At 44.2% G+C, this 26572-nt stretch overlaps 1 protein-coding gene across 5 annotated transcripts in view; it reads left to right on the top strand.

Moving 5' to 3' along the window:
• Positions 1-26572, top strand: part of Sik3 (SIK family kinase 3) — a 180470-nt gene that overhangs the window by 138947 nt on the left and 14951 nt on the right. For 3 of the 5 annotated variants that reach the window (XM_048343893.1, XM_048343894.1, XM_048343892.1), the window contains exons 7-19: positions 9828-9946; positions 10460-10570; positions 10796-10939; positions 11258-11335; positions 11441-11550; positions 12865-13018; positions 13211-13366; positions 18125-18195; positions 20409-20552; positions 24048-24198; positions 24886-25011; positions 25309-25394; positions 25880-25989. In XM_048343893.1, the coding sequence (XP_048199850.1) occupies positions 9828-9946; positions 10460-10570; positions 10796-10939; positions 11258-11335; positions 11441-11550; positions 12865-13018; positions 13211-13366; positions 18125-18195; positions 20409-20552; positions 24048-24198; positions 24886-25011; positions 25309-25394; positions 25880-25989 (1560 nt within the window). Of the gene's footprint in view, positions 1-9827; positions 9947-10459; positions 10571-10795; positions 11016-11053; positions 11124-11257; positions 11336-11440; positions 11551-12864; positions 13019-13210; positions 13367-18124; positions 18196-20408; positions 20553-24047; positions 24199-24885; positions 25012-25308; positions 25395-25879; positions 25990-26572 lie in introns of those variants that run through there. The other 2 variants (XM_048343895.1, XM_048343896.1) reach the window with 2 other exon arrangements.

Below are 26572 nucleotides of genomic sequence, written 5' to 3'. Positions count from 1 at the left end.
ACTTGTGCTTTCAGACGAGCAGACTCTGGATTTTCTCACCAGCCATTCTTAGATGATCCCTCTTAAATTTCCTGATCTCTTAACACCAGCATGTTCCAGAGCATAGTCCCTGGGCCTCTTCCCTTCTCCATAAATACTGTCCCAAGAGTCATCTCATCTTGCAGCATTTAGTGTGTTACACTGATGATTTCAAGTACATATCCCAGGCCTAGAAGTCTCTCCTAAATTCAACTGCATCTTAATTTGGTGTATAAACTGAGATATCAGTTTCGATGGGCATCGCAGACTTGACAAGTTTAAGACATGTCTTCAGTTGAAGTGGTTTTCCTCAGCTATCCCCATCTCAGTTAATAGTAAACCCTTCGTTTGTGTTGCTCACACCCAAACCCTTCATTTACCTTTATTTTCATCTTTACATCAAATTAAATACTGAATGTTGTTGGAGCCCAAGTGGCTAGGTTCTTCTAGTTCGTCCACTTAGTTGTGTTATGTTGGGAAAACTGCTTAGCCTTTCTTAGCTCTGGTACTGTCACCTGTAAAAAGGAAGGTGGCAATGTTAACTCTCTCATAAAGAATTATTACATGGACCAAAGAATCTATGTTTATAAAATACTTTGACCCAATGCTTGCCTCAGAGTATGTAGCATTCCTTGAATCTGACTTCTTACCAGCACCAACTCTACACCTCATTCTGAGAATTAGCCACATCATTCATCTGGATTATTCTAAGTCTTCTGCTAACTGGTTACTTTCCTTAAGTCTTTTTGCCTTTGGCATAGTAGTTCACATAGTAATAAATAACTGCATTGATCTTTAAAAAGTCACTGTAAAAGTAGGGTGTGGTGGTACCTGCCTGAAATCACAGCACTTGGGTTACCAAAGCAGAAAGATTACGAGTTTGAGGCTAACCTTTAGCCGACATAGCAAGTTAAAAAAAATCACCTTGGAAAAAAAATATTTTGGTGCCAGTACTAAACTCAGTGCCTGTCCTTCAGCTTTTTCTCTCAAGGCTGGTGGCTCTACCACTTGAGCCTCACTTTCACACCTTTACTGTGGCTTTCTGGTGGTTAGTTGGAGATGAGAGTTTCATGGACTTTCCTACCTAGACGGACTCCAAACCATGATCCTTATAGCTCAGCCTTCTGAGTTGCTAGGATTATAGATGTGAGCTGACTGGGTAACCCATGGGGTCTGAATTGTTTATTCAGTAGATAAATTGATTTTATGTGTTTTTTTATTATTTGGATTATTATGTAGATGATAGGTGACTTGAAGTTTTATAGGTCAAGTGACTTGAAGTTTTAAAATGATACCAGTCTACTATAGAGTTGGCTTTTTTTGTCCCAGGCAAAACGAATTTGGTTCAGACCAGTGTTTTAGGGGTTATACTTCCTATAACATCTCAGAGCTCATCCTTTCGATAAACCCCAGCCTAAATTGTGGAAGTGTCAGAGGATGAAATCTTGGTTGTCTGGACTGTTCTAGAGTGGGAGCTCTGGATGGTCATAAATGTCAACAGTGGGGCTGGGAATATGGCCTAGTGGCAAGAGTGCTTGCCTCGTATACATGAGGCCCTGGGTTCTATTCCTCAGCACCACATATCTAGAAAACGGCCAGAAGTGGCGCTGTGGCTCAAGTGGCATAGTGCTAGCCTTGAGCAAAAAGAAGCCAGGGACAGTTCTCAGGCCCCGAGTTCACGGCCCAGGACTGGCCAAAAAAAAATGTCAACAGTGCTGCTTCTCTCTTACCACTGGAAGACAGCAACTTACATTTTTATGAGAATCAGATTTATTCACTTACCTATATATTTTTGCAACCAAGGGATACCTATGTCTTAAGGCTTAGTTTGTCGTATTCCTCTAGGAAACATAGTAAGATTGTTTATTTAACTGAATGAAGATTAATTTACAGTGAAAAAAACTTCAGTGGTGGAAAGTGCATAGAGATCTCTTGTGGACAATATTTCTGAGCCTTCATTGATTAGACTTCATTGTGACTTAATTAGTTGTAATATTGCATACACATTTTATCACTGGGAATGCGAGACCCGGGCTTACATAATGCTTCTGATGGAGAATGTACCCTGCAGCTACTGCCAAAAAGCTTCCACTTACAGATGAATGGCTCTTCCCTGACGGGCTTACTCATCAAGAACCACACAGCTCCTTGCATGGCTAAAAGCACTTTGTTTGGAGAGAACAGGGCAGGAGAGAGAAGTTGCTCACCCACCAGTCTCTATGCACTCAAGGCTGTTCTTTTGATTCCTACTCTCTGCTAGAGAGAAAAATGTATGATGCTTTTGTGTCAGTGAATGTAGAAAACACAGGTGATGTTGGGAAAGAGATTGGAACCACATAGGAATAAAGCAGGCCTCCCCTGTACCAGCCCAAGGATCTTACCCAAAGTTACAGAAAGCCAAGGGGAAACCACTGGTTAGTACCTTCCTTATTACTGGCCTCTTCAAGCAAATTATCTCCAGGCTTATGGCAGCCCTATACAGAAACACAGAGGGAGGAAGTTCTAAGTGGAAGGACTTCAGAAATTTGATAATAGCTAGCATTTATTGCATAGTTTTGTATATCAGACCCTGTGGCATTAACTACTTTTGCTCAAAGCAACCTGATGCGTGAGGCTGTTATGTGAGGTAAAGTATGATGGGAAAACTAGGCCTGGTAAACTTTAGGAACACCCCAAGATCATACCACTTGTAAGTAGCAGAACTGAGATTTTAAGCCTGGCATTCAGGCTCCAGAGACCTTGGATTGATTGTGTTTTTGTTCTCAATAAATACATAGCTGACAATTTATTCCATATAAAAAAAGATCCCTGGAGTGGATATCTTTGTCCATCTGTATCTGCACAATTTTATCAAAGAAAGAGTTCATATGTAGTGTGTATTAGACTGGAGTAAAACTGAGGTTGAATTTTGTTCTATAATAATGATTGGTAGAAGGACTCAGAAAAGCATTTGAATAATGAATGGTATGTTGGTATAAGCAACAAACATGTGTGAATGTGAGCTGCAAAATGGACAGTCCTTAGTGGAGCTGTTTAGGAAGCTGGGGTCTTCTCATAGTGGGACTAGAGTGAAGTATGGGCATGTCCATATCTAAGGGCTCTTCATTGCCTGCTCCGGCAATTCTGGTAGCATCACAACTTCCTGGAAAAATAAGGAAATTCAGAACTGGGGTATAGCATAGCTCTAGACCACTTGCTTGCCTAACATGCCTAACTTCTCACTGGTGTGTGGTTGGTGATTAATAGCAAACTGAATTGATTTCAATTTAAAAAAGAAGAAGAAAGAAGGTCCTTGACCTAAAAACTAAAACCGAGCCAGGCACTGGTGGCTCACCCTGTAATCCTAGCTGCTGAGGAGTTTGAAACTTGAAGGATCAAGGTTCAGAGCCAATAGAATAGTCCTAGAGACGCCATCTCCAAAAGAGTCAAGCTGGAGGTATGGCTGATGTGGTAGAGTGCCAGCCATGAACAAGAAGGCGGAGTGAGCGTGAAGTCCTGAGTTCAAGTCCCAGTATGGGTTGGTGTGGGGCAGGGAGGCTGTGAGGATACGTAGAATTCTGTACTTTGATTCTTTTTGAAATTTTACTTACGTACTCCAGTTTGTATTGAACTTCCACTTTTCTCCCCAAAAGAGCTGAAAAATATTTCTCAGTGCCAATTGTGTTAGAGGAACTAAGCCTACTGCTTATTTTTATGAGTGAAATTTTAGTAGTCAGTGCTGTTTTAAATCAAGTTCTGTTACAGTTAGTTCTAAGTTGTATGTCTTGTTTGGTTGTGTAAAACTGTGGTATTGGATAATACTTTAACCACTCCTTTAACTTTGGATTTAGAAATGTTAGAACCAGGGTGTCGCTTGAGTAATAGACAAGGCCCTGAATTCAAACCCCAGTACTGCCCCCAAGTAGGATTTGCTTATGTATAATACATAATATGTAATAATGGGAGCTAGCTAGGTAATAATGGTAGTTCATGCCTGTAATCCTAGCTGCTCAGGAGGCTGAAATCTGAGGATCATGGTTCAAAGCCAGTCCAGGCAGGAAAGTCCATGAGACTCTTATATCTGGTAAATTACTCAAAAAAGCTAGAGTGGCACCATGGCTCAAGTAGTAGAGCACTAGCCTTGGGCAAAAGAATCTGAGGGACAGCACTCAGGCCCATAGTTCAAGCCCTAGGACTGGCAAAAAAATAAAATAAAATAAAATAAGTTAGTATTAGATGAGTGGGATAGGGGTGGGGAGACAACCACAGGTAGAGGGAGGGGCAGGAGAAACACAAGTTCTGATTCTGTCTGGAAAGAAATATTATAAAGAAAATTATTGGAGCATTTTTAGAAAATTTATGTAGTTCTACACTAGCCTAGCCATGTCCAACATAACAAAATCTCATTGCCACAACAAAGTCCATTTATTTTGTATGACTATAACATGTAGGTACAGGCTAGTACATCAAGCGAGTTATTATACACATAAATATCTCACAGCAACTGTGTAAAGTATCTGTCACCACAGCTAGTAATGGGCAGTGATAGAGCTTGGGCATGCTGATCAAATGTCATTCCTAGAGCTTAGTCCATGAGTGGAGTGAAGGTTCCTAACTCTGGTCAGCTTCTCACCAAAGGAACACGCCTCCCCCTTGCCCCAATATGGTTTTATTTACTGCATTATTTGTATATGTGCCAGTTGAATTCAGAGCCCTGTGCTTTTACTTAGGTTATTTTCCCTCAAGGCTGGTACTCTACCACTTGAGCCACGTCTCCACATTGTGATTTACTTTTAAATTAGTCTTCACTGTCACGCTGTGACCTTGCAAGGTAGTCACTGGTCTAGCTGTAATTGATAAGACCATTATAACACTTTACTTTCAGGAAGAAAAGCTGCACATTTTATGTGTAGTTTTTGCTGCTGTTTTCTTTTTGGTAAGCAGCATTAAAGGGGACAAACATTTACAATAAGTCCAGAACATAGAGACTCACCAAAGCCACATGGTTCTATGCCAAGATAACCCCACATCAGCACCTAAGCTGGATGCAGTGAATGGACCTGTTGTTGTTGTTGTTCTAAAAGCAGTTTATTAATCAAGGATTAAACATTACCAAGAAGCATGCTCAAATGATCAGACACCAAGTACTGCTGGGCTCATTGCTTTGGGATTACCTCTGAGCACCCCACTGTTGACTGGATGGGAAGGGCCTAGGAGACACGAGACCAGACACCTAGAGAGAGCACAAATGTCCCAGGCAGTTGTTTCTTCTTTTCATTTTTCCCAGTGTCTTCTGGCACACAGATGTCTTGTTTCCACCAGCTCCAAGTTAGCTTTATGTGGCCAGGAAGAATCTATGACTCAGTTTCTTCAGACCATTTCTCCGCCACAGAGCTGGAGATGATTGCTTTGCCATGTCTTGTACTTTGGCATCACATGAAGAGCTTAAGGAGCAGCTGGCTGTCCTTCACAGGAGCTGCCTGAGGATTCCGATGATCTGGTTCCCTGGTTTCTGCCTGTTCCTGTTCCTGTCTGGGATTGCATGCCCCGGGAGCACTGTGGTTCCCAGCCTCTGTCATAGGCTGCGTCACTTTGCAGTAACCACTGCATAGGTTAAGCTTGCTCTTCCGTAGGGGGCTTTCCTCTTACCAGTAAAATGCCTTCTCATTTCATCCAACTTGCCTTTCCCCTTTAAAGCTGTTTCCCAGATAGTTCCTAGCTTTCTGACCATGATTTTACCCAGCACATTTGGAAATAATCTAGCTTGTGGGTGACTCTGTCATGATGAACTATGTGAAGATTACATGGTACTCGATCTTTCAGAGGAGAGAATTAAATTGCCTTGTGGGGTGTGGGGGTGGAGGAGGGGTTGTGGGGGTGCATATTGTGTGCCTGTACTGGTGCTTGCACTCAAGGCTCGACCACCTGAGCCATAGCTCCTCTTCTGGCTTTTTGGTGGCTAATTAGAAAATAAGAGTCTCAGGGACTTCCCTGCTTGGACTGGCTTTGAACCATGATCCTCAGATCTCAGGCTCCTGAATATCTAGGATTACACATGTGAGCTACCAGCGCCTGGCTGAATGCTTTTTATAAAGATATGCTGGCATTACCCAAAACAGTAGAAATGATTACTTTGTATACAATTTATGTTAAGAACTGGAATAGGACCAGAAACGAGGAGTAATGGTGCCTGCCTGTAATCACAGTGCTCTGGAGGCTGCGGCCAGGAGCACTGTGCTTTCGAGGCCAACCTGGGTCTGGCCTGTCTCAAAAAATAAAAAGACTGACCAGAAATAATTCTGACTCTCCCTCTTATTATCTGGCCAAGTTTCTTCTGATTTTTAATTTCTTTATAAAATGTAGATACTAACTAATAAGGATTGGAATATAATTAAGTGGCTAAAGAGTTAGTACTCTACTTATCCTACAAGTGCTCAATAAATATTAGTAATTATTTTTATTGTTACTATAAAGGTGATGTACACAGGAGTAATTACTACTAAATGATATTTTGAATGAATTGATCTATTAAGTTTTTTATTTCTTGTTTTCCTGTTTTGATACCATACAGTGGCACATCCAAATCTTCCATGCGGGGAGCTGGGAATATGGCCTGGTGGTAGAGTGCTCGCCTCGTATACATGAAACCCTGGGTTCGATTCCTCAGCACCACATATACAGTAAAAAAAAAAAGCCAGAAATGGCGCTGTGGCTCAAGTGGTAGAGTGCTAGCCTTGAGCATAAAGAAGCCAGGGACAGTGCTCAGGCCCTGAGTCCAAGGCCTAGGACTGGCCCAAAAAAAAAAAAAAAAAAAGGATTTTGCTAGTCACTAGCCCTGTATTCCCACTGCCATCTTTTGAGGGCCTGACTTGTATCTGGGACTTTGGTGGGCAGTGGGGATGCACAGCCGGTAAGACTTGCTTGCCATGCCTTGAGGGCCCTTGGACCCCCTGATGCATCTCACTCACTGGCCTCTGGTTGCATTTCTAGTTACAATAAGATGACTATTTCATAGACAGCAGGTTGCCTTGGTGTTATTACAGATGGTTTTTTGGATTTAGGGGAGAAGGGGAGCAAGTAGTTCAGCTTTTCCAGTTGTTTCAAGGAAAATCTGGCCAGTGTACTGGTTTGTAACATGCCCCAGGTATGGTCCTGTCTGCTGGACTGCCTCCTCTCCCTTTCCCAGGTCCTTAGGACTCTGTGTGAATGAAATCAGTGCTGACAGCTATCTTTCCTGCATTGAACTCATAACATCCTAATTACCTCACATCCAGGTCTTTGGGCAGCATAGTGCAAATCGACTTTATTTGGGGGAAACACTTGTTAGATTCTTAAAGAATATTAAGCTTCCTTCCCCTCCACCCCCACACACACCCTCCTTCTCTTCTCCAGGATAAATGAGCCTCATGGCATTGACCCTGTCTTCAGGTGCCATGTTTTCAAAGTTTCAGTCAGGAAATGGAAATTCTTTCTTAGGTTACTGCATTTCTTCTTCCCTAGGAACTGGAGACAGAGATTCTATGAAACTGTTTTCGATGAATTTTAAGTTGGTTTTTAGTCCGCCCTCCCGTCCTTAAATCCGACCCCTACCCTCAGTCAAATACTTTCAGTCTTTTTCAGAAAGTTGTGGTCAGTGAAATCACAGTGACTGTCTTCATTCCTATCTTAGTTCCCTGCCCATACAGAAGCTGGCTCTCCTCCACATCAGGGAGAGAACAGTGGGGGGACGCGGCAGGCAGGCTCTTGGCAGATGGGGTTTCATGGTCTACAGTGATTTCACTGAGGAGACCACTTGGCAGCAGTCTGTGAGCAGATGAAAGCAGCCTCAGAGGGGCGGCTGCCGCTCTGGGCACACACAGCAGAGGTCGCATTCCTCCTGCCTGACCCAGGGTGCTTCAGGTTCATCAGCATGAAAGGCTCTGCCCTCTGGGCGGGGACAGAGATGGGGCCATTTTAGACCTTAAAATCCAGCACTTGTTGGCATCTGGAAAAGTTGACGTTTTGTACCCTCAGTCTTTTTTTTACTTGTTTAAAGTTGACTGTCCTATGGCTGTGATTTCATCTTCACCCTCTTTTCCGTATACTAGAAAGAACGTTGTGTCCAAATTTGAGCTTACTTTTATGAGGTATATGACACTGATAAAGTATGAATCAATGCTGCTACTCTAGCACTCTGCCTTTTGTCATCCTTTACGGTCTGCACAGAAGATGAGATGTGTTAGATTTCTGTTCCTGTGCAAATTGGATTTTATGTAGGACAGCCAAGATAAAAGCTGTTGTCCTTGAGGTATTGACACTGTAACCATGAGCTCCTAATCTGGGACCTCTAGGTATCTATGGCATCTAGATGTCATGGCCTCTTAGCAGCTAAATATTATATGCAAAGTTTGTGAGTAATTTCTGGGCCAAATTTTTCCAGTGATTGTTCATGGTATCTAAGGTTAAATAATGGCTACGATTGACTGAATACAAGTTTTAAGATCCTGGAATTGACTACATACATTTTAAAAATTAGGACATTAAAAATTAGTGGCAGTGTTTGTTTGTTTGGTTTAGATTAAGGAAATTGCCTGGAAAAAAAAAATCTCTCATGTTAAAGCAGCCTCGATGACCAAACATCATCCTTGATCATTTGTGTTATGTGCTGAGAGACCAAAGGGAAATGGAAGAGTGCCATCTAGAGGCCTTAATAACAACTTCACAACTTTCCAAGCAGGCCCTGGCCTCCTTACTTTCCAATTAAGAACATATTTTGCCTCCCAAGTTATTTCAGATTATAAATATTCATGTCAGTCAGTTGTGGGATATAGCTTGGTACTGTGGAAACGAAAAACTTCACGTAACAGGAAGTATTCTGTTTCATGAATTTAGAAAATGTAGCCTTTCAGATATCTATGTTGTGTTTATAGTTTGGATTATAAAGCAAGAAAAATTGATACCAATATAAAATTGTCTTGATTTGGAGAATTTCTCGTATTTTTCTCTTAAAGTTAGAATACATTAAAAATTTTAAATTATTTATCTTAATTAAAACTTTTAGTAATTTAGTATTCCTTTTTGAACAGTGATATAGAATGGTACATAGCATTTCACCAAGAAGCTGTTCACAGGAAGCACATTTGTGTGACATAGTGGAGAGTGACTGGAGGCCAGCTTTGGCAGAGATGTCAGGATGAGCTTTCTGGAAAGGGGGCACTTAGGTTCTTACCTGCATAACAAAGAGCCAGCTCATTGTGACCATTCTAGATAAAGGAAGCTGGAGTACTTTGAGAACTGCACAAGTTACTGAATCTCTTTAGAGGACATTGTACTCTTCATTTGTCATTTTATTTATTTTTATTTTTTGCCAGTCGTGGGCCTTGGACTCAGGGCCTGAGTGCTATCCCTGGCTTATTTTTGCTTAAGGCTAGCACTCTACCACTTGAGCCACAGCACCACTTCTGGCTTTTTCTGTCAATATTGTGCTGGGGAATCAAACCCAGGCCTTCATGCATCCTCGGCAAGTACTTTACCACTAAGCCACATACTCAGCCTTCATTTGTCATTTTAAATGGGGCTATAGATAACATAAATAAATGAAATTCATATTTATCCCCAGATTTTTCTGGCCAGACTCTTAGTGACAGCATTAACCAGACTGCACATTTAATTTCTCTGCTTTGCCCAGCTTCCTCCACAGAAAGCAAAGGAATAATGAAGGGTTGGGGAGAGTTAAGATAAAACTGGAGCAGGTGACTGAGAATCTACCTGTGGGCCATGCTTCTGGTTCCTGCACTGCACTGGTGTCTCTGCTCACCAGGGATTGAAGACAGGCTCTTTGTGTGTTGCAGAATGCGAGCACTTGGTCCGCCACATGCTGGTGTTAGACCCAAATAAACGTCTCTCCATGGAGCAGATCTGCAAGCACAAGTGGATGAAGCTAGGGGATGCCGATCCCAACTTTGACAGGGTGAGCTGGAAACCCCTGGTCTCAGGGAGCTTCTTTTAGAACTATTGCAGTCTCTCCTGCATGAAATTGTAATCTGGCCATGACCTGAACACATGGGCAGTAGCCACCACATATTGAGTAGTGCAACAGCAGCAAGCAAATCAAGCAAGGAAGAATTGTAAAAATCAGCTGAGCTGTTGAAATGATGATACAAACTCCTTATCATTTGCCTCCAAATTGTAGTTTGTTTCTGGAGACAAGATAGCCCACACTTCTACTGCTCCCTGTGTTTTCTTTCTCTTAGTGTGCTCAGTTCAGTGGCTTCTATAGCATACCTTTATTTAAATCATTATGGCCCCCCCCAGTTACCCCAAAGTGCTCAGCAAATAGAGGAGCTCTGTCTATCTTACTTAGACTTTGAGGCCCTAAAAGTCCTAGTCTAGGGGGCCATAGAACAGCTTGGTAGTTACATGTGATTTACCATATTGACATGATCAATAGGAGATTGACACCCTGCCTCTGTCCATGTTATAGTTAATAGCTGAATGCCAGCAACTGAAGGAAGAGAGACAGGCAGAGCCCCTGAATGAGGATGTTCTCCTGGCCATGGAGGACATGGGGCTGGACAAAGACCGGACACTACAGGTATTTGGGATGGAGTGGAGAACCAAGTGAGATGGGGCAGTTGTTTATCCTGCTTTGCTGTTTTTAGTCCTTCTTGAGAATTTGGGGTATTTTTGCTTTCATCCTGTTTCTTGGAAGGAAGGAAAGAAGTTGCTGTGGTCTTTTGCTGGTATTATTGGAAGGATTTTTGGTCACTGACATGCCACTTCATCACAGTTTTTTACTTCTCCCCTTCTCTCTTGGTAGTCATTAAGATCCGATGCCTATGATCACTATAGTGCAATCTACAGCCTGCTGTGTGATCGACATAAGAGACACAAAACCCTGCGTCTCGGAGCTCTTCCTAGCATGCCCCGAGCCATGGCATTTCAAGCACCAGTCAGTATCCAGGTGGGCAATACCCCCAGTGACCTAGATCATCACAGGTGACACCGGGTGGTAAGGGTTAGTTAGCCATTGCTCCCCAGCCCCAAATTAAGAGAGTGCCATCTTTGCCTCTGTCAGAGGCCCATCAAGACCTGAGCCTTCCTTTGACAGAGAGGATGGATGGCAACAATTGTAGCAGTGAGATACTGTCTCCCTCAGAGAATGCTTCCTTAGTGTGTCTTCTAAGAACAGAAGAACCACAGACTTTAGCAGTCATTCCTGCTGTCATTATTTCCCTGTGGTGTGTACAGTATGTGTGTATCCATATGCACTGCTTTGCAGGCGGAGCAGACAGGCACTGCTATGAGCATCAGCGTCCCCCAGGTGCAGCTGATCAACCCAGAGAATCAAATTGTGGAGGCAAGTAGCACCCACTGGCAGTCATCCACTGAAGCCACTTCCTTGCCCACGCCCATCTCCTTTCTTCTGCCCTTCTTCTATTGATTGTGCTTCCCTCCACCTCAGCCGGACGGGACCGTGAACTTGGACAGCGATGAGGGTGAAGAGCCGTCCCCTGAAGCCTTGGTCCGCTACTTGTCAATGAGAAGGCACACGGTGGGCGTGGCTGACCCACGGTGAGTGCTTGGACAGCAGTCCTGCCCAGCACGAAGGCAAAGAATGCTTTGGTGCCCACCAGGACACATTTTTTTCCTACTTCATAGTGTCCTCCAAATACAATGTAAATAAGTGGCCCAGGCACATGGTTGAAATATCACTGAATCTCCTGGGTTGCAATTGGCTTGACTATTTGGGTCTATTAGCAGCCATCATGCCAGTAGTTTGGTGAGGAGTCTGATAGCACATTTGTCCACAGAGATGGAGGTCTTCTAAGTCACAGACAGAAAGCCCTTAAAATGCACAAATAGAAATGTCTGCCACACATTTGACTACAAGATTCATCCAGAGAGAGAAGACAAGTGATACGATGTAATTTATGCATGTGACAGTTAAAAATTAAGTGAACAAGAATCCAAAACAACACCAGCTTCCCGGAGTGTTCCTTGACAGCTATTTGTCATGATGTTCACAGATTGATGCTCTGTGGACTGAAGGCCAGCTTGCTCCATGTCTGTTCTTTAGTTTAGAAGACTCTTAGCATCAGAAACGGCTTACCTCACTATTGAATTTTTGCTTTATGAGGAGGGGAGAAAAGATTGAGCAAGAACACTGAGAGTTCAACTGGGAGCAAAACTGGTTTTCTTATAAATACTTATTTTCTCTGAGTGAACTTCCAAAAAAGACTCCTATGCTTGTTGATTCCCTTGCTTTATGTTTCTTGTTCTCAGCCTCTGATCCAATGGGGAACAGGGACACCATTGTGGATCCTTAGAATGTGTCAGCTATAGAGGGGTGAACTGGGTCTTGAGTTGCTGTTAGTAGAATGATCTCCTATTTTAAATTCTGCTGCTAAAACCTACTCTTGTAGCGCCACAGCCCTGTACACTCGAGCTTATCTGTCTTGTCAGTGCTCACAGGAGTAATTGCATTCCTTCCAAGAATGCAATTCCCTGCTACTTCAGGCAACTGTTGTCTTAACTGGCCTGTCATTTTCAGAAATGTGCTGCTTCACCTCCAGGCTTTGAAAACCTGACCTGGGCTCATGTCAGTGTTGCCTCTTGGCTCCAAGCTGTTGGTTTTATGCAGCGGTCGATGAAAAATAGTGATTTCCAGTTCTCAGCAGTAAAAATGACAGAGGATCACATTCCACACATTAGACTTGTGCTTTACTTGGGGATCTTGGAGAGAAATGCCAATTTAGGAAGAAAGGTGTTTAGTTTTTTTTAAAATCACGGTAATGAACCTAGGGAGCAAGGCCATCAGTTCAGGGGATTAAGCACTTTGAGTAAGAGTGTTAGCCACAACCTCTCTTTCTTCCTGTTTTCTGTCAGCACGGAGGTCATGGAGGACCTGCAGAAGCTCGTGCCCGGCTTTCCCGGAGTCAGCCCTCAGGCCCCATTCCCGCAGGTGGCCCCGCACATGAACTTCATGCACAACCTGCTGCCCATGCAGAATTTGCAGCCAACAGGGCAGCTTGAGTATAAGGTACTTCAGAGGGGAAAGGGTTTGCCACAGGAGAGGCTTCCTTCCCTTGGGTCTGAGGGTTCCCTTCTTTCTTAGAGAAGGATGGAGGTTGGGCGATGGGAGATAATCACAATGCAGCCTTGCCTTTAGCAGCTGAAAGCGCGGCTGTTTTCTGCCTATCTCACCTGTGTGTCCTCCCTGGTCTCCCGGCAGGAGCAGTCTCTGCTACAGCCGCCCACCCTTCAGCTGCTGAACGGAATGGGCCCCCTTGGCCGGAGGGCATCAGACGGGGGAGCCAACATCCAACTGCATGCCCAGCAGCTGCTGAAGCGCCCACGGGGACCCTCCCCGCTTGTCACCATGACACCAGTGAGTAGCAGCAGAGCCCAGCTGACTTATTCAGAGGCTCTTGATAAGGAAGATGGGGCCTGGGACTGGTAACCAACATAAAGGTCTCCATTTTCTCCTTTTGTTCCCATTTCCCTTCCATCCTGCCTGCCTGCTTGCCTGCCTTTCTTTTCCTTCCTTCCTTCTTCTCTGTCTGTCCCTCCCTCCCTCCTTTCCTTGAACTTCTTTCTTTTCTTTTCTTTTTCTTTTTGCTGATCCTGGGACTTGAACTCTGGGCCTGTCCCTGAGCTGCTTTTTTGCTCAAGACTAGTTAGTGCTCTACCACTTGAGCCACGGTGTCACTTCCAGCCTTTTCTAAGTCATTTATTGGAGGTAAGAATCTGATGGCCTTTCCTACCCAGACTGGCTTCAAACTGCAGTCCTCAGATCTTGGCCTCCTGAGTAGCTAGGATTACAGGCATGAACCACTGGCACTTGGCTCCCTCCCCCCCTTTTTTTTTAGACAACATGTGTTTTGGGGTTTTTTTTGTGCTCAAGGCTAATGCTCTCCCACTTGAGCCACAATTCCACCTCCAGCTTTTTTGGGGTAGTTAATTAGATATAGGCGTCTCATGGACTTTTCTGCCCAGACTGGCTTTGAACCTCGGTCCTCAGATCTCCACCTCCTGAGTAGATAAGATTATAGGCAGGAGGGCTGGGAATATGGCCTAGTGGCAAGAGTGCTTGCCTCGTGTACATGAAGCCCAGGGTTCAATTCCCTAGCACCACATATATAGAAAACGGCCAGAAGTGGTGCTATGGCTCAAGTGGCAGAGTGCTAGCCTTGAGCAAAAAGAAGCCAGGGACAGTGCTCAGGCCCTGAGTCCAAGGCCCAGGACTGGCAAAAAAAAAAAAAAAAAAAGATTATAGCAGGAGCCACTGGTACCTAGCTCTGTGTATATTTTTGACCGACTTCTTAGCTCATTTCCACTTAGACCTCTTGGAGAGCCTTTTGCTCTTAGACCAGCTACCAGACCCCTAGTTAAGTCCAGCTGCATTCCATGCGGAGTGGTCCAGCTTCGCCTTTTCTGCAGGGAACTTTCCCTGATGGAAGGCCATTGAATCAAAGGGTGCTTTCTGTCATAAATTGCTTTTTAGACTGATTCCCAAAATGACCATCTCACTAATGAGATTTGAACTCAGGGCATAGTAACTTGGTAGTATTCTACTACCTGAGCCATGCCTCTAGTGATTGCCTTCTCATATTTTTTGGTAAAACCTACATTACTTGATTATTTGGCTCTAACCTAGTCACTCAATGTCTTTTTTTTTTTTTTTTTTTTGGTGTCTGGTCCAGGGACTTCAGCTCTGAGCCTGGGCATTCATACCCTGAGCTGCTGCTTCTTTTTTTTTTGCCAGTCCTGGGGCTTGGACTCAGGGCCTGAGCACTGTCCTTGGCTTCTCTTTGCTCAAGGCTAGCACTCTGCCACTTGAGCCACAGCGCCACTTCTGTCTTTTTCTGTTTATGTGGTGCTGAGGAATCCAACCCAAGGCTTCATGCATGCAAGGCAAGCACTCTTCCACTAAGCCACATTCCCAGCCCCCTGAGCTTCTTTTTGCTCAGGGCTAGCACTCTACCACTTGAGCCACAGCTCTACTTTTGGCTCCCCCACCCTAGTCTTGGGGCTTTAACTCAGGGCCTGGGCACTGTCCTTGAGCTTCTTTTACTCAAGACTAGCACTCTACCACTTGAGCCACAATGCCACTGCGGAATTGAACCCAGGGCTTCATGCATGCTAGGCAAGCACTCTACCACTAAGCCACACTCCCAGCCCTAACTTTTGGCTTTTTCTGTGATAAACATCTCACAGACTTTCCTGCCCAGGTTGGCTTTGAACAGTGATCCTTGATCTTACCCTCCCAAGTAGTTAGGACTAGAGGCGTGAGCCACTGGTGCCAGGCAGCACATTAATTTTTGTGTGATGGCAATATTCAGAGGTAGTTTTTTTCCCCCCTCCTGGTTTGTTACTTGTGAGGTTTTTTTTTTTGTCCCACGCCACTCATTAAATCATTCATTCATTTATTTATTCATAGTATTATAAAATTGAGTGTTAACTATGCCCATAGCCTTTACAACATGTTTTAGGACTGCTTTCTCAGCCATCTGTAGTTGAGAAGCTTTTCCCCCACTTTAGTCTGTTATGAATAGGTAGCTTTGTAACAGATAATAGAAGTGAATCATTGGAAAAGTGACATTTTACAAACTACCAAATACATAAAAAATGCAAAAATAAATTATAATTCAGTAGACAAGAATTATTCCTTAAAGTGTCTCCAAGCTTACTTTTGCTTTTCATTCCTGTTCTGTTATGGCTAGGTAACAAAACACCATGTGGACTGTCATGAGCCTGTGGGGCCTGTTTTGAGTAACACTGCAGTCCAAGAAACAAAAGAATTGTATGCGTCTGTAGTTGTTGATATACTGAGGTTGTCATATGAGAAGATGAGATCATTCTATGTGACTAGTTTGAACAGTAGTAAAATACTGTATTTATACGTAAGAGCCAGTGTGGTGAACATGGACGGTAGATGTCAGAGGCATTCAGGGACAGGCAAGATCAATACTGGTTAGGAAGGATTGGGAACAGCCTCATGACAGATGGGGTGACTGACTCTGTCCACTGACACTGTTTCTGCCAAGGTTACCAACACGTTTTTGTTGATAAATCTAGTGGACATTTTTAACCTTTATCTTTTTGGATGTCTCAACCCTATTAGTCATTGTTGACCCATTTTTTTTTTGAAATATTTTCTTTTTTTGGCTTCTGTAACACCACATTCTGTTTTCCCTCCTGCCTTTTCCATTTCCTTTCTACTTATTCCAAGAAGTTGACAAAAACTCATCGTTTTCTCTTAGGCCCTATTCCCATCTCACTTGATATACTCTCTCTGGATAAGCTTTTCCAGTACCATAATTTGAGTCACATCTGATTCTCCAGGCAGATGCTCTTCCAAGTTCTGCACAACTGTATGGACAATCACCTAGTGGACAGATTTAGTTGTGTGTCTCTCACAAGTGCCCATGGTTGTCTGTCATTCAACATGGCACCCCAAAAAACTTCTAACTCGGTAAAACCAGTTCTCTCCCTTTCTCCCTCCCCCCTCACAATAGTGAATGGCACTGTCTACCAAGCTAAGTACGTGTGCTTAATCTTTAATTCTTCCCTCTCCCTCATGTTCTCTATCAAGTCAGTTATCTGACACCTGCAATTTAAGTATTTCAGTTCTCTTTATCCTCACTGCCCTTTCCTTAACTCAGGACACTGTCCTTTGTCACCTAGCTTAATACAGTGGCCTCCAAACTAGCAACTAGCTTTCTTCCTTCCAGGCTTCTTCCCATTTCCACCACCATCAATTTTCACCCTACAACTAAAGAGAGTTTCTCAACTACAGATCTTATAACAGCATACCTGCTAAATGATAAGAACTTTCTAGTGATTCACCACTGCCCTTCTCAAAATAAGGTGCTCTTTGTAATACTCAAGGCTATTTGTAAGAGGTCACCGGGTTCCTCCCCTGCTTTGGCTACAGTCACTTCCTGCCTATTCACCACACCCTTATACAACTGTTGTAAAGACTCTGAGAACCCTAGATACATTCAAATGCTGTCGTTATTTCAAAAAACCTTTTTTGTCTTGTTTTGTAATTATCATTCATTGTTTAAAAAACACCCTTTTGTGATCATTGAAGTGTGATTTTTGCTGTAGAACTTGAAGGGAGTGCTCATGTGACCACCAGGCCAGGATTGAGCTACCAAGGAGACCCATCTCTCCTGTCCTGGAATGGAAATAGACAATCAACGAGGATGCAAACCCATAGGGGTTCTCGTTTCATTTGGTTTTATGGGTGATTATTATTTTAAAGCATTGAATTGCAGCTATCTGAACTGTACTGTCATTGTTACATATGAATATGTGCTTTCAGAAATCATTACACTTTCCTGAAGTTTAGACATCTAAACTTGTGAAATAACATAGATACAAAAAATACAGGCAATGGGCTGGGAATATAGCCTGGTGGTAAAGTGCTCACCTCGTAACCATGAAGCCCTGGGTTCGATTCCTCAGCACTACATATACAGAAAAAAGCCAGAAGTGGCACTGTGGCTCAAGTGGCAGAGTGCTAGCCTTGAGCAAAAAGAAGCTGGGGACAGTGCTCAGGCCCTGAGTTCAAGCCCCAGGACTGACAGAAAACAAAACAAACAAAAATACAGGCAAGTTTCTAGACAGTCTAGGTAAACTGTATTTTTAGGTCCTCACACACCCTCAGACCTCTTTCTCTCAGCCTCTGACCCTTTTCTGTTTGCTGGCAGATTCCTGTACACCCTTCATGTCTCAGGAGTCACCTCCTTCAGGTGCCTTCCTTACTTCCCAGGCAACCTCCTTTAAAGGCTCCTGCTTTTTGTAATGGTCCATTTACAGTCTCTATCCTCCACGAGAATACCAAGTGAGGGCAACAACTTGGATCTATAAATTCTCATTTTATCTTATAACATAGTATACATCCAGGTATTGGTTAGATGAGTAAATAAATGGATGAATGAGTAAAGAGAAATAGAGGAGGAGCAAGGCAAAAATGGAACATGTGGGCATATGACAGTTCTTTGTAACCCACGGGGTCCTAGGGTAGTTTGGTAAATAAGAGGGTTAACAGACAATCTGGCCCCACCCTGGTTGCTAGAGAGAGCAGCATTATAGAATGAGCTGCCACCTTGGGGTTTTCCTCCCTGTGTCTCTACAGGCAGTGCCAGCAGTTACCCCTGTGGACGAGGAGAGCTCGGATGGGGAGCCAGATCAGGAAGCTGTGCAGAGGTAATGTGGCATCTGGCAGTGCTTGCAGAACGTCCTTGGGCAGGCTCCCCCTGCAACCAGCGAAAGGTCACCTCTGCCCAAGGCGGTGGTACAGTGCAGCTTCAACATTTGTGTGGTCTCTTTGCTCAAGCCAGATGGCATGTTCCTCCCCACACGGAAGTAACAGAAGACTACCCAGAAAAGTTCATTTCTGTAAGCGCCATTGGAAGCCCCCTAAGTGACAGCAATAACCATAAGAACTTTTTCTCTCCTCCCTCCCTCCTTCCTTGCCCCCTGCCTTCATATCGCAACTCCAATAGTGTTCACAAGGCACAAAGCCTGCTCCTACCTGCCAAGAACTGTTTACTGAAAAGGAATTGGAGATTTAAGATGACAGTGATCCTGGCTAGTCTGGCCATGGACCTCTAGCATGGACTCTTCTTTCCAGGAGGATGAAAGAATACCTCTTGTACTGTTCGCTGTGTGTTTCTTCCATTCCCTTGTACCAACAAGGAGATATTGGAGAGAAAAAAAGAAAAGAATATGGGATGTGGGCCAGGCACAGATGTAAATACCCATTGTTTGCAGAACCTTGTTGAGAGATGCCTAATTCACAGCTAACAGCAGTGGCCAGCAGGCATGCTGAACTGTTCATTTCACCTCAGACCATAGCCCTGGTCATCAGCTCCATGCATGTCCCCTTGTGGGAGTTGTCTTTCATAGTTTCCCGGGTGGGGGGAGGTTTCACCAGAATCCAGCATGTATTTTTTTTCCCTCCAGACCTACAGGTGTTCTTCAAGATTATATGTTTTCCCTTGAGGGAACTGAAATAAAGTGGTTTTCATGGGCTCTTGGGGAAACTTTGGGTGTCTTTATCAAATAGACATTAAATGATTGATGGCTTACTCTTGGGCAAGTTTACAAACCACTGATTACTCTGCAGTCTGTTACCTGATTTTAGCTAAAGTGAGCAAGTTAGTTAGAAATGAAACGAGACCACTTTTAAAGAACTTAATGACTGCTGGCCAGGACTGTCTTCCTAGTCTCAGGAGCTCTGTGTGAGAGCTGCTATTAAATGAGAAACTGTCCAGTGTGGGAAGAAATCCACGATGAGTCCAGGGTGAGCGGGGATGTGCTCCGCTCCCTCCACAGTTTACTAAGAGAGGGGGAATTGTGCTCATTTTCCTTTGCCTTGTTACTGTTGTTTCTGTAGTTTGCTGAGGACATGGGTATATAGGGGGTTACAAATGAGCCCTACTAGTGTCATGAAGAAGTAAGAAATTAGTAAATATGCCGCCTTACCATCTGAAGAGACAGCATATCTTTACTTTTCCCAGCTTTTCCTTCTTTCTTCTTTCAATCCACATGAAAAGGATAGAATGCCCTTCCCTTCTGATGGAATGGGAAGGAATAGTGCTTCTCTTACTCAGGCCCTCAAAAATTATCTGTGGTGAGGAAGCCATCATCCAGATGAAGGGGGCTACTATCCTGCTATGATGTTGACCAAGTGTGGTTCTGGAGACTCTCAGAGTAAATTAAATCATCAGCTAGGAAGGACTCTTCTGTTTTCTTCCATTGCCCCCCCCCCCAAAAAAAAAAAGAATCTAAACATTACATGTGATTTTATTTCTTCATCCTCTACAGAGCCTTGGGGCTCAGTTTTTCTTCTCTTGTGACTGAGTTGGAATCACAGAGTATCAGGGAAGAGGTAGTTTGGAAACTTACTTATTCCCCACACGAAAGAGTCTGTTTTCCATGATGCGTATGGTAATCATAGCCTGAAAACCGGGAGCCTGTGGGACCCAGGGCCATGCAAGGAATCCTTCTGAATATCTCCCTTGACTCATCTCTAGGAAACAAGTCTTTGGGCTTCTTGCTTCTCACTTGGATTTTGGAAATTTAGAGGAAAATTGACACAGAGGAAATAAATTGTTCTGTGGAATGGCATGAAGTAAGGAAAATGAATCCTCCTGTCTTTGTGAGTTGGACCTGCATTTTCTCTTCTCATCGGTGGCCACTCTTTAGTTCAGATCCACCTACTTGGTGTTAGGCCGGCTTGTGTTGGCCAGGGAACCCTGTTTTACCTCCATCCTGCCAGGGATCTGTTTGCCGTGGAGTCCTTCGGATCTCTGGCACTGTTGCCCTGAGCGCTTTGGATTAAGTTCAGTTGCTTCTTGTGGAGGAATATCCCTGTCTGTCTTTTTTACTGTGAAATGTGCTCCTGCTTGTTGCAGATACTTGGCAAATAGGTCCAAAAGACATACACTGGCCATGACCAACCCTACAGCTGAGATCCCACCGGACCTGCAGCGGCAGCTAGGACAGCAGCCTTTCCGTTCCCGGGTCTGGCCTCCTCACCTGGTACCTGATCAGCATCGGTGAGTAGCCACGTGGCAGCGTCAGCACCTTGAGGCTCATTGGACAGGCACCCTTCCGACTAGTCTCGCAGTGATGGTGACTAGTTTTAAGTAGAGCCAGCTGTCATCCTGAACTCACTCTTCTTAGCTCCTAGCATCAGTAGTGCACAGGGCAAAGGTTTTCTGGGTCCTGGAGCAACACAAGATTCTTCTTTCCCCTTATCTTGCAGACCTGTTGATTGTCTGCAGCTGATTCCCGTGATTCTAGATGTTGAATCATAGATGAATTAAGCTTGAGACCTTCAAGGAAGTGAAACTTTCAGAAGGAACTGGGTAGCAATATTGGTAGACTTGACCTTTAATAATCCATCACCTTCAAAAGAACGGGCACTTCCTATCATATTCCCCAGACAACAGTGAGGATTTCCTGGGGAATGGCAGAGCATCCTCTTGAGTGGTTAGCCTCACAAGGCATCCTTTCGGCATTCCAATGGCAAAGTCTCTTGCTAGGTTTATGCCATATTTATAACGAATTCTCTTTCATTTAACCTTTCTGACCAGAAAAGCATCATTGGATCCAAGTTAGCCTAGAAGCAGCAGGGAAAGGACACTTGGCTCTAGTAAGCAGATAACTGTCTTCTGTGAAGACCTTGATGACAATAGGTCATAGGCCATGTCCACTCTAGAGCTGTTCTGTAGCTCATGGACCATACTTTCAAAGACACCTCCAACTGTCTTGAGTTTTTCCACAAAAGTGACATTTTTTGTATTGTTATGAAAGCTTGTGACCAGTTCACATTGCCAAGCTTGATACTGTGTTTTTTATGGTGCTGCTTACCCACTGGGCATCAGGTACTCGGCAGGGACAGGTGAACTCTGAGCAGACCCAGACATAATTAGTGCCACGCTGGAACTCTGAACAAAGTAAGATAAGCTTTCTTATATGACTGAATCATTTAGCAAAAGGTCTGTGAGGAGTAGCAGTAGTGAAGCTTCTGCATATATATGAAGCTGGTGGCATGGAAAAAGTGTCTTTTTCCAAGTGAAAATCTGTCCAGGACCTACGTTGTTAGTGTATGTCAGCAAGCACTTTGATGATTATTGGAGAGCTGCCTTTTCCTCCATCCCTCTCCTCTGCGTTTCCCGTGGTTGCTTACAGCTTTGGGCTCTGCACTCTTACCCAGAAGATCCTAAATTACTTCCCTCCTCCTCTTCATCTTTCCGTCCTCTGCCCTTCTCAGAGTCTGCTGTTTAGCTCTGTCTTCTGAGTATCTATGTTAGGTCTTGGTTATTCCTGGGAACTACTCTTTCAGGGAGACAGGACAATTGGCACGGTTCCAATCAATCCTTGTCACAGACTGTCTATCTGTTGTTAAAGGAAGGCCACACTGGCCCAGCACTCTGAGATATCCACCCTGCCTATGGTCACTGTCAGGGCCTTGCCTGCTAGAAGTCTGTCTGCTCTCATTTCCATGTGAACAGTCTTTACAGTCTTTCAAGGGTTTCTGTGGCCCAGGCAGATGAAGTTAGAAGCAAATGAATACCTTATGAGTACAGATCGTGTAATGGTGGGGCATTTGTGTAAACTCAGCATGTCTTGGTGGGGGTCACTATACATAATGAAACACAAAAGAGAGTGAAGTTATTTTTCAGGGGAAAAGAGAAAACTTCCCAAGCCATTGAATTCCTTTCTTTTTCTAGAGGAAATTATTTTTAAAAACAACAACTACAACACACATTCCTGTAATTCTGGGGTATAATAGCTGACGGCCACCAGGAAGACCAAAGAGGGATCTGACCAACCTTTTCACTCCTACAAAGTGTGTGATTTCTTTTTTTTTTTTTAATTGTAACTTAAAAATATTTAACACAAAATGAATTCTACTCAGTTGGGGGTCCAAGTCTCTATTTGAAGAGTGTAGTGGGAGTATTGCCCTCATAGGATGCTGTCTTGAGTTTGAACATGACTGCTAATAAAACATAAAATCAAACACATTTGATACCAGCAGTGCTTCCAGAGCAGGCAGCTCTAGTAGAACTCTTCCTAAGAAGTTAATGACTGGGCTTGTCGCGTCACAATCTCAGCTTCGGAAAAAGTCATGAACTACCTAGACCTGGGATGTGATTGCACTGATGGAAGAGAATGGTGTTTGTGCAGAAAGACTGTATTGACTGCTCGAAGATCATATCTTTGCTGATAAGTCTGAAACTTGTCCACTGTCTGAAAATATTGAAAGCATAGGATTTGAAAAGTGTAGCGAAAATGATATGTACTTGCCTTAACAAACATGGTCTGAAAGACAGGAAGATAAGTTTTGAGAATATGTTCCTGAAGTCAACTTTCGTGGACACTGTTTCTGGATTGCCTCTCCCTGAAATCCATACGTCTTTTAAGTAAAGAAGCAAGTAGGTGTTGACATGCATGTCATTAGCCCACCATCATATCCGCTTCAGGTAACGTCGGAAACAGAAATGAATGACAGGGTAAAGGGCTTTCACCTGCTGCCAGAATTCTCTTGACATCTCTCTGCACAGCCATCTCTCCTCAGTCCTTCCCTGTCTACTGTGTAGTTGAGCTTGCTTATTAACCTGCTGTGATTCTGCTTCAGTCCACCGTGATAGCTGGCAAAGTGTTCCATCATTTCACCCATAGTTCAGGCTAATGTCATCTCTGCCCTGGACATGCAGCCGTGACCCTTCCCATCAGCTACTGGCATGCCGCCTTGGCAGTCTTTTATTTGCTTACCTCCAATCATAAACCTCTCTTTCTGATCAGGTAACAAGTACAAGTGTTAGCTCCTAGCCCTGATGCTGTCTTGGGCATTCCTTATCAACAGCTTGCTCTTTCTTTCTGTGAGATACTGGCTGTTTCTGATTGAGCGGTGGGGTGTGTCCTTGGGGGTTGGGCGGGGACTGTTGCTCTGAGCCTCATTTGCATTCACAAGGTATGTGCAGGATCTTGAGGCCCACATTCCTGAAGCATGTGCTGTCTCCATGCCAGGATCAGATGTCCCCATTTCCACCTCCCCCAACTTCCACCCTCCCTTCTCTAGCACAGAACCCTGAGTTCTTTGTCAGACCTTTGACCACAGTGCTGACTATAGTTTCACTGGGGTCATACAGAGGTTACTGTTTGGGAGGAAAACTGGGTGAACTGGTGAATTTTAGCTTTCTAAAGACTTGAGCTAGTGACGTGATTATTAAAAATCAAAGCTCCTGTCCAGCCACCCCGCAGTGTTGAGGAACTTCTCTGCTGTAGTGTATTTGTAAGAACTGGATGCGTGGGATCCCAGGACCTCACCAGGCCTGGGAAGTAGACAACTAGAAGGTAAGTGAAAGTGAGAAAAGGCGGACGTGGAGCTCTCTAAAGGGAAGCAGGCTAGGAAACGACCATCTTCTGGAAGTGGCATAAATGCAGGCTTCACGTGCCGCCAGCCATCTTTGTGTTCATCTGGAACAGCAGTCCCCTTTGTGATCTGAGTCCTAGCCCCTAACCTTCTCTTCCCATGTATTCAGCTCCACCTACAAGGATTCCAACACCCTGCACCTCCCCACGGAGCGTTTCTCCCCTGTGCGCCGGTTCTCAGATGGGGCTGCAAGCATCCAGGCCTTCAAAGCTCACCTGGAAAAAATGGGCAACAGCAGCAGCATCAAACAGTTGCAGCAGGTAATGGGGGAGGCGACGGCCTCCCTAGAGGAGCATGGGTGACAGAGACCAGTGTGGCAGGAGAACTGGGGTGGTAAAGTCCCTACTTTCTCATGTCAGCAGCACGTCGTTTTTTTGTGTGTGGGGTTTTTTTTTTTAAACCTTGAAATACAGCTTTTGGATCTTTTTCTTTCTTTCTTGTTAAGTATAGCTCTCCCCGGGATCAAACTTGCTGCCTGGGTGAAGCAAGTTTTTCTCATTTCTATAGTTCGTTGGGAAGGGGTTTCTGAGCCTGGGCTTCAGCGGGAAGCACCAGGGGAGATATTTCTAAGCAGCCCTGGCACTCCATGATGTAGGGTGCTGACTCTTCGTGGAGCTGGCTCCCGTTGGTATGCACTGGGGTTCCCAGTGGCGGGAAACATGCCACCTTCCCGATGACCAAGCTTTGAGTGACACGTGTGCTATACACAGAGTTCACACTGGATAGGTTCATTCTTGCATGGGCCTTTGGTGTCCTCAGTATTTGTTCACATGTAACCGTGTGAAGGTATTTAGTGCACAGATACCCATGTAAATTGCTCATCGAGGACACTTCTTCTCTGATGGCTCTTTTGCCTCTGAGCCCTTGGGGCAGATCTGCCTCTGCTGAGATCGCTGCATAGGGTAGGCCTGGCCACTACCCATCCACATTAAATGCTTCCCCTTCAGGAGTGTGAGCAGCTGCAGAAGATGTATGGGGGGCAGATTGATGAACGAACCCTGGAGAAGACCCAGCAGCAGCATATGCTCTACCAGCAGGAGCAACACCATCAGATTCTCCAGCAGCAAATTCAAGTAGGCTCTCACTTTGCTTTCTGCAACTTGTTTGGAGTTCGTTTCCAGGCTGATTTGCCCAGGATGGGGGGGGGGGGGGTTGTTTGGTTTGGTTTGGTTTTGGGAACACTCAGAGAAAAGTGAAGTTACATTTCTGGTTGATATGTTTGAGTAGAGGTTACCAGACCTTTCAATGAACAACTGAAGCATAAATCTTGAGTCATAGATAGTTCTTTGTGTTTCTTCGCTTCCCGAGAACAGCTCTGCTTATTCTTTGAGCTCACGGTTTTCTTTTCCTTCCCTTCGTGTATGTTTTAGGATTCTATCTGTCCTCCTCAGCCTTCCCCACCTCTTCAGGCTGTATGTGAAAATCAGCCCGCACTCCTCACCCACCAGCTCCAGAGGTAACGAATCACTTGGTGTTATGCCTAAGTCATTCGCTTTGTAGTATAACGCCCTTGGCCTGACTCATGGGAGAAATTGACCAACTTTCGCATTTATTTTGGGAGAATCTGATGGAACAACAAAGAAATCAATTTAAAGTTCAGGATCCCTGAAATCTGGCTTCCTGCACCACCACTTCATTTTCTTAGCTCTCTGAGCAAAGGAATCTGGCATCTTGTACAAAAGCCAGACAGAGAGGTCAAGGTGACCTGTGCCTCTGCTTGGGGAGTGGGGGGTGGAAGTGGAGCAGATGTGGAGAGGATTTAAATTGACTGTGGCAGATGACTTATTTGTGGTTTTCTACCATAGTAGCCTATCAAAACTTAAAAGAAATAATAATGGTTCTATTTATGTGTATTAATATGGCTGAGACTTAATTCAAGATGGTTCTGTCACCTATGGAAGTTGTTGTTGTTGTTTTTCCATCTGTTTTGTACTTTGTAAGGTTAAGGATTCAACCTTCAAGCCCACCCCCCAACCACCCCAACAACCATCTCTTCAGGCAACCGAGTAATAGCCCTCCCCCGATCAATGGTACCACGATTCAGTCTCATGGTGAGTGGAAAGGTCCAAGCTGAAACGCAATGTGACACATGCTGGTTGAGTGGTTTGGGTTTGTCTGTTGAAATTTCTTGTTTTATTTTGTTTAGCCTCTTAGTCGTGAGTGCTACAAGCCATTTGAAAGACAAAATAACATAGTGTTCAGGGATGTGAACTATGGATCCATACCACCTTGGTTTGAATTTTTGGCTGTGAAGCCTTAGGTAAATACCTTAACTTTGGTGTGCCTCCGGTTTCTCAAGGATAGATAATAACACTTGATGAATACATACATTATTAGAATACTCTCCCAACACTGTTTAGATAACTATCCAGTCCTAATGAATAAAAGATTGCTGGCAGAACTTCCTTTTGCCCCGCTCCATTTGGTTATCATGCACGTGGGGCTCTAGTTTGGACAGACATGGCGTAGACTCTGGCCGGTGTGTCTTCTGACACCACACAATTGAGATCACTTGTCTGTTCCCTTGGCATCCTTGAGAAGAATCTACATTGGCCTCTAGGTCCTCCCTACTTGTAGTTGGGTCCCTGTGGCAACAACATTGGTAGGAAAAGTGAACTCTCGGGTTCCATACCA

The sequence above is a fragment of the Perognathus longimembris genome, chromosome 3, assembly GCF_023159225.1.
Source record: "Perognathus longimembris pacificus isolate PPM17 chromosome 3, ASM2315922v1, whole genome shotgun sequence".
In the NCBI taxonomy this organism is placed as follows: Eukaryota; Metazoa; Chordata; class Mammalia; order Rodentia; family Heteromyidae; genus Perognathus; species Perognathus longimembris.
This window is presented reverse-complemented; position numbering and strand designations above follow the sequence as displayed.